Source organism: Aptenodytes forsteri, unplaced genomic scaffold (genome assembly GCF_000699145.1).
Source record: "Aptenodytes forsteri isolate BGI_AS27 unplaced genomic scaffold, ASM69914v1 Scaffold125, whole genome shotgun sequence".
In the NCBI taxonomy this organism is placed as follows: Eukaryota; Metazoa; Chordata; class Aves; order Sphenisciformes; family Spheniscidae; genus Aptenodytes; species Aptenodytes forsteri.
The window spans coordinates 3,125,780-3,133,737 of NW_008794447.1; the positions used below are offsets into that span (position 1 = coordinate 3,125,780).

At 40.4% G+C, this 7,958-nt stretch overlaps 1 protein-coding gene across 7 annotated transcripts in view; it reads right to left on the reverse strand.

Moving 5' to 3' along the window:
• Positions 1–3,569: 3,569 nt before the first annotated feature.
• Positions 3,570–7,958, reverse strand: part of ELF2 (E74 like ETS transcription factor 2) — a 31,922-nt gene continuing 27,533 nt past the window's right edge. For all 7 annotated transcript variants that reach the window (XM_009290292.2, XM_009290291.2, XM_009290295.2 and 4 more), the window contains 3 exons: positions 6,547–6,739; positions 5,714–6,067; positions 3,570–5,286 (listed from right to left, as the gene is read on the reverse strand). In XM_009290292.2, the coding sequence (XP_009288567.1) occupies positions 4,659–5,286; positions 5,714–6,067; positions 6,547–6,739 (1,175 nt within the window). In that variant the 3' untranslated portion in view covers positions 3,570–4,658. The remainder of the gene's footprint in view (positions 5,287–5,713; positions 6,068–6,546; positions 6,740–7,958) is intronic.

The window sequence follows — 7,958 nt, forward strand, 5'->3', positions numbered from 1 at the left end:
AGTCTTCCCTGCAGCACACTTTACCCGGATCACGTGAGTTGTGTCAAAGCACACAACACTTCATTTCAATGAGAAGCAAGATAGACTTTGTCCAAGAGAGAGTAACAAAAACAGTGGGCTCCGCGATGGGATTCCCCTTTCAACTTTTCTTGCCACAACCCAGAAAAGTTGATACTCAGATCTTTATTCTGAGTTGCAACTCACAGTTAGATTTTTTTTTCCTGTGGAATACACAGCATTACCCTGTCCCTCCTATAACGTACAATAGTAGTTATTTGAAAAATAAAAATGTTTGTATTTACCTATGTAAAGTCAGTGATACAATGGTTGTGTATGTCTCAATGCCTTCTGTATAAAGCATGCTCACTTCACACTAGTTTCATTCCACTCACACGTCTAGTTACTACTTGCCAAGGATGAGTTAAGCCTGGACTCTTCTACATGAGCTACCAGCTTCAGATACAAAAGCTAGTCCCGCTTTCACAGGGACAAAATCACAGGTTTTTCAATGGGATTGCAAAAGTCTAGGAGTATAGTACTAACTTTTTCAATGTTTTAGCATCCCTTTGTCCATTTCAGATGTTACAAACCTGACCAAAGCTTCCTCATCCTGAGGTCATGTCCTCCAACACTACCAGTAAAAACATTTCTTGCCCAAATAGTAATTAATTATGTCGGCATAAAGCAGCATGTTGAAGAGCAAGCTTGCACAGACCTAGAGAACGACCTGAGCCTTTCAGCTACACGTGGGAATCTTGCCCCTCTGATATTTGGCTGTAGGAATCCCCAGAGAGAGGCTGCCTCTTGTAAGAAGCATGGTTTTTTACCTAGATTGCACAACACTTCTGAAGAACAACCGGATCTCAGAACAACTCAGAGGAACCATGCACACACAAAGCAATGCTGAAGAGCTGTGCTTAAGCAGATAAGCTGAAATCACTGCCTGACTGTGGCAAAAAGCCTGTCCATACTTACAGCTAGCAGCTAAATTAGAAAAAAAAAAAAAAGTGAGAAGTACAAAGGCATACAAGCAAAGGTTAACAAAAAGGGGCTTCACTGTTTGAAGCCGGGTTAAGTACCCTTTCCATTTCGGTTACAGCACATCCTCATACAGATTGAGATACAGCTAGCCTAAATTAGAAAAAAAAAAAAAAGTGAGAAGTACAAAGGCATACAAGCAAAGGTTAACAAAAAGGGGCTTCACTGTTTGAAGCCGGGTTAAGTACCCTTTCCATTTCGGTTACAGCACATCCTCATACAGATTGAGATTCTCGCAGCACGTAACGAACTTCTGATAAATGTCCTCTGGCAGCCGGTACCGTGTGTGCCGCTCGCCGGGTGGCCAGGGGAAAGAGCCAAAGGACCATCAGCATACAAGCAAAGGTTAACAAAAAGGGGCTTCACTGTTTGAAGCCGGGTTAAGTACCCTTTCCATTTCGGTTACAGCACATCCTCATACAGATTGAGATTCTCGCAGCACGTAACGAACTTCTGATAAATGTCCTCTGGCAGCCGGTACCGTGTGTGCCGCTCGCCGGGTGGCCAGGGGAAAGAGCCAAAGGACCATCACCAGTTCTGTGGCAAGATGCACCGACAGCAACAGCAGCGTCTCAGAGCACGGCTGCGAGCTGCCTATCTCACCAGCAGCAGAGATGTGCGCCTTCATTCATTTTTGCCATTACATGATGAAGTCTTGGCTCTAACTTAAGAGAAGGAGGTAATCAGCTGGAGGTCCTTATCTCCAGGAAGATAGTTTGTCCCCATTTGACTTCCAGTATATCTAAATTAAGTGTTGGAAAGGTCTTAACTACAAATACTCCAGAGATCCATTTCACGCTCCGAGATACAGCATCTCTCTTTCATACACGATCAAATAACAGCCATTTAGAAAAGGATTTCTTACAGAAAAGACTTACAAATGTGGGTTTAAAAATGCTATTATTTTTCTCCCTTCTTGTCTTCTAGCTCAAATTTGTTCTACCTGCCTCTCTTCACACTGCTCCATTTCCCTTTACCCAGAACATTAGTGCCTCTCAGACTACCAAATTAGTCAACCATTGCCCAGCTTCCCCCCATTTCCCTTTCTGTCCTACCTCTTTCTTGGCAACATAAATCCTCTTCCTTCTCCTACATCTTCTCCTCCAGAAGGATTGCTGCCTTCTATACCACACTTTTTCACCTGCTTCAGCTTGTTCATTCATTTGTTCTTAAACTCTGCTTCCCTGCTTAGAGTAGGAAAAAGAATACCTTTTCCAGAAGACTTTCAAAGTTCCCCAAATGCTTGCCTGGCTGTATGGGGCTACTCCCACATTTCTTACCAGTCGAAGGGAAGAATGGGGCTTACTGCTAGGACTCTAGAGGTAACTCATTTCGCAGTATTAATAGTTAAAGGGAAAAAATAAACTTCAATATGAGTATTTAATACTGGTCTCCTTTATCGTTACTTAAGACCTCAGTTCCAGATTTCTGTTAAAATTGCTCCTCCAGGCCTGAAGTACTTAGATGGTCATTTAGACTTAAATTATTTCAAGATTACCCAAGTTCCTGCTCTGAAGACTTTCCAGGGCATCTCACTAGGAACTGGGGTGCCACTGGGCTACCCACAAGCTGATGTGCTGCTTCTCTAGTAACTGTTGTAGTGCCAGTGTGGTCCCCATGAAAATAGGGTAAGCTGCCCTGCATCTATTGTAAGCCAAACTCTTGCACATGGACTGCAACTATGGAGTAGTTTGTGTACTGTGTGTTCTCACCCGAGCTTTACCCTGTAGTAACGTATCATGATACCCATAACTTCAGTGCAATTATAAATGGAAAACCTATTTAGACACTTACTTCATTCAGAAAAAAAACCATCTACCTAAAGTCATGTATTTGTGCTGAAGCCAAAATATTAACAGTTGGAAATGTCAATGGCAACAACATCAAAAGGACCAGCAGTATAACTTAGTATTTCTCTTTTTTCACAGTTTCTACCTACCGGTACTTTCAGCTTGCTTCTATGAGGTCGTCAGAGAGAGTAATACACTGGAGTAGCCAAGTCTGCTCATTTCTACCTTTCCTTTGCAGTGCAACCTTAGGAAATTAAGGTGTAGCTGAATGAAAAGTTAGGTAGTTCACAGAGCTCTAGAAGTTATTGATTCTCAGAGTCATTTAAGCAAACCCTGTCTTCTTTGCATTAAAACAACTGGGAGTGCGCACAAAGTTATCACCTGTCAGCTGGAGGGCAGTAACTTCTTAAGCTACCCAAGTTATTCCACAAGCACTCATGATTAGTCACAATGCAAGAACACTGCGTATGCTCACAGTCCTGAAAAAGCGTAAGAGAACCAGACCCCTGTCAGAAGTTACCTCACCAACTACCGCAAGCTTCACAGATATTTCAATGAAAAATATTTCAGTGTACTGTGTGAGAGAGTTGGTCAGCCGTTCGGAGTACCGGAGTAGTGAGGAGTTCCAAACTTCCACACTGTATCCACTATCTTAGGCTGAATGCCTGGAAGATTTCAAATAAGCAGAAAAGAAGGTTAATAGGTTGAAAGGAAAAAGTAAAAAATAAAAAGCAGACCAAACACCATTAAATTTTGTTTCTATATTTCAGTAAAACCTACTTGAATACACTTTGAAACAAGAGTACAACAAAATAGAATATACTTCAAATGTTGAATATACAAACTATTATAGTTCATTCTGAACACTGGTACTTCCCTCTTAACTTCAACTAAAAAAAAATTACAGGTTTAGAACTACCTGACAAAAGCTCATGCTGGGCGTGACCTTTCAAGTGACAGAGTAGAGCTGAAACTGAAATGTATGCACGGATGTCAAGGCTAAGTGAGAGACACAGGCATGTTACAGCAGAAGGCAGAAAGCCTGCTGCTATTTTGTCCACAATTAAGAAATTTAGACAGACTTTTAACTACCATACAAAATATGTTACATGTAATTCTATAACAATACTGTGCTAGGTACAAGATTTTTAAAAAATTTGTTTTAATAAAAAAGCTTTACACAAACAAGCCATTAGCTTATTTCAAGAAAGATAACTGAAAATCAGTCTAAGGCTTTCATTTTGAATCTGCTTAAGCTGTATGATACAAAAATCCCTCTAGGTCTCTGTCTTCTTTTAGAAGCTCTTTAATCTTCTCCTTTATTTCACATTCTACAATACCTAGTAGCAGAGTTTTTCACATAGCACCAGTTGAGTACTGTGGGCACACAGTAGTAATTGCTGGTATGCATATAAAATGCATCAAATTTGCCATTTGTAACAATGAGACTTTCCTCTCCCCCTGAAAACTAAAAACCAAGGCAAACCTCTCGCACAACTCTCTTTTAGTGTTCCAGGTCTTAGTGTAACTTGGTAACGGGTAACGTAGTGAACTGTTTGGTCCCTTTTCAGTCCCTTTCCTTCTCCATAGGTTCAGCTGTTTCCCAACTGGAAGAGGCAGTTTTTGTCAGCATATCAATGTGGTTCAATTCCCACTGAAACACGGGAAAATAATTTTTTTTTCCAGTACGTCTTCGACATATGCATGTTTATTAACATTTCAAAACTCTCCTTTCTGACTTGGTGATCGCATCCACTTCCCTCCCCCAATTATGTCAGTATATTCAAAACCATAACAGTCTAGAAGTCCATGCTGGAAGCAACCCATTCTTCATTTCTCACACGTTATGATTCCTTCTGTTTTCATTGTTACAGGAAGGGCAATAGCTGAGGGCGTGCTAACTACTACTACATGGGTCACAGTCTTGCTTCCATCTGCCGGCTTCTCTTCTTTTACCAGCTGCAGTGTTTTCACTTCACGTTCCTGTTTTAAAGCCGCTGTGTCTGATTTAGCTTCTGGACTTTTTATAACTGCACTAATCACCCTGGGAGGAGTCTGGCCAGACGCCTGCTGAGCAGGCACCGATAGTCTCATTACTGGTGTCCCATGAGCTATAGACACTGGGGTTAGTGCTCTAACAGCCAACGGGGTTCCCACAATGTTAATACTTCCTGACCCAGACAGGCCCGTTTTTGTTTGTAACTGACACTGTGTAAGTTGCGTGGCAGGGATCGTAATGATTTTGGCAGGCTGCATTGTGATTTTGTCTCCGTTTTCAGCAGAGGTTGGCATCACAGTAGGGATTGTCTGGATTACTACCTTTGGAGTTGTTGCTGTTGTTGGACTTGTGTTGGTTATTAATGGTGACCCTGTGTTTACTGACTGCACTGCCACGGTTGAGATTTTCTGTCCCAGAGAGGTCATTACAACAGGCACTTGCATTGCCACACGTACGGTCCTGCAAAATAAAGAAAGATGTGTGAAAAGAAACACAGGGCACCATTAGAGATGACAACAGGGCCAGACAAATCTAGGATTCACAGATTTTAATTGGGTCTTTTAAAAAAAACAAAAACAAAAAAACCACACCAAACCTTTTGCACATCTAGCAATAGGACGTTGAAAATTTAGCAGCATTTACATCTCTTTTCCCCTCCCTCTCTCTACATAATTTTAAAATATGCGCGAGGGCAAGCATATTGACAGTTGGTTCTAATCTCATAAACTAGACCTTCATAGTACTCTATCACGTTACACTGTTGCTTGCAAATCAGAAACAATTTCCAACATTTAAAACATAAAACAAAAAAAATGAAAGACAGCTTCCTAACCAAAAAATTGCTTGTCATTAGCAAATGACAAGCCCAAGCCACATTAATACTAACCTGGGAGCTGTTGTTGCTGGGACAGTAGTAGTGGTAGTTGAGGGACGAGATGACGACGTATCATGTGCTGGTGAGGCAATATTCACAACTCTGGTGACTGCTTTTTCTGTTCTGGTACAGCTTAACTGAGAGGAATTTTTTCCTCCGCGTGCAGAGGTTGCTGCTTTTAAAAGGTTTTCTGCAGATAAAGACACTCTTTCCAATGACTTTTCATCTGTAGGCATTGACAAATCTTCATTGCAGGACTCGCTTTTGTCATCATCTATGACAACTATATTTTTTGGCATCTCCTTAAACTGATATACAAGCCTCTGTCCCTCAACTTTTGCAAGGATTCCTCTTTGATAGTAATATCTGCAAGAAAAGTACAATTAAGTAGTAACCAACATAGTGACAGATTTTAAAGAAAACCTCATTCTACACTAACAAGAAAACCTGAAGTAACCACAATAAAAAAAACCTACAATGTGAGAAGGTATGGAAAGAAGCTGGCAGAGCATACTGGTAAAGTATCTGAAGGATGTAGCTGAAAAAAAATCTGACCTTTTAAATACGTACTTCAGGAATTAAATTGCAAATTAACTGGTAACATAAAAAGCAATAGGAACTGCAAGACTCTGATGCTTTTTAAACAGTTAAGTCAGCAAGAGGGCAAAGCTTTTAAGATTTCAGAACTGCTGTATTTCTAGAGGTAAATCTGATCTAAGAATCAGATTTAAAATTATAGAAGGTAACTTAAGGATATAAGAGGTTTTACCTCAGAGCTCTTCCCATAGTCTCATAATTCATATCAGGCTTGTTTTTGAAGGTAACTTGGATATAAGAGGTTTTACCTCAGAGCTCTTCCCATAGTCTCATAATTCATATCAGGCTTGTTTTTGTGTTTTCCCCATAGTTTGGAGACAGCTTTCGAGTCCACAAGTTTAAAGATTCCCTTCTCTCGCTGAGTCCATTTAATATATCGAGGACAAGTATTTTTGTCCTGGAGAAGGTCCAGAAGAAACTCCCATAAGTATGTTGTATTTCCTATAATCAGAAAACATTTAAATATTAGAAACCCACTTTTAAAGATAACAGAAAGTTCTCCATATATAGGTAACTCTGAATGACGTGCATTACAAGCAAATGTTACACAGAGGATGGTATGTAACCTGCACATATTTGTTCTGTTAAGTCTAGTAAAGCTTCCATAAATATTTACATTTTGAAATGAGCTAATCCAAGTGATCTGCTATATAGCATAGGAGCCTGTTCAATCCAGCACCCATTCTCAGTTCTTGAAAAGAAGTGTGGGAGGGCGTTCCAAGTCACTACAACCTACAGCTGTTCAGCAGAGGAAGGACGAGAGCTCAGAATTTTCTTCTCATATTTGCTTAAACAGGGAATGGAAATGCCAGTGCGCTTTATGACACTGAAGGACAGGAGAACATAAATAAGTAATTTATAAAAGGCATACAACCTTCAGTAACAAACCACCTCAACTGTGTTAAGTTTGTAACACAACCTCCTGCCCAGGATCCGGGGCTCTCACACTGAACTGGTGACAGCCCCACGTTCTGACCCTTCCCAAATATACGTTGCAGTGACCAACATCCTTCTAGGTGGAAAGCCAGTCTTGCTACAAGTATTCATATGGCATAAATCCCATGTACCTTTCTGTAATTAGGGAGATATAGAACGAAGTCAGCCTACAGAAGAAGAATTTAATGCACTTCTCAGGTATTCAAGAGGTGCACCACTTCCACTGGAGGAGCCCCAAGACGGGGTTTATGACAGTGACTATCAGGATGGCATAAAACATAACATGGGGGTTGTCTGCACCCTAACTATACCATTTGCATCTAGGAAAAGGGGAAGAGAAGCAGAAGAAAAGAAAACAGATCACATTCCAATTTGTAGAGCTGGAGAAGATGCCTCAAGTTATCTGAGAAGGCAAAATTAAGACAGAGCTACAAGAATAATAACCTCAGAACGTTAATCCCAATTCTTCACTTGATCACGTTTCCAGGGGGTGATATGTGCCAAATAAAAATATATTAAAATATTTTTTTTGTGAAAAAAGGTCATTAATTCCTGAGACTTAGTGGCCCAGTGTAGCACTTGTTATGCCATGCTTAAGACAATTAAAATATATTAAGGCAGGTTAAAGACCACTGTTGCAGACTCCAAGAAGTTAGCTATCTTTGAAAAACCTCAAAGGGGGGAAAAAAAAAAAAAAAATCATAGTTTCCGTCTTTTGGAAGGC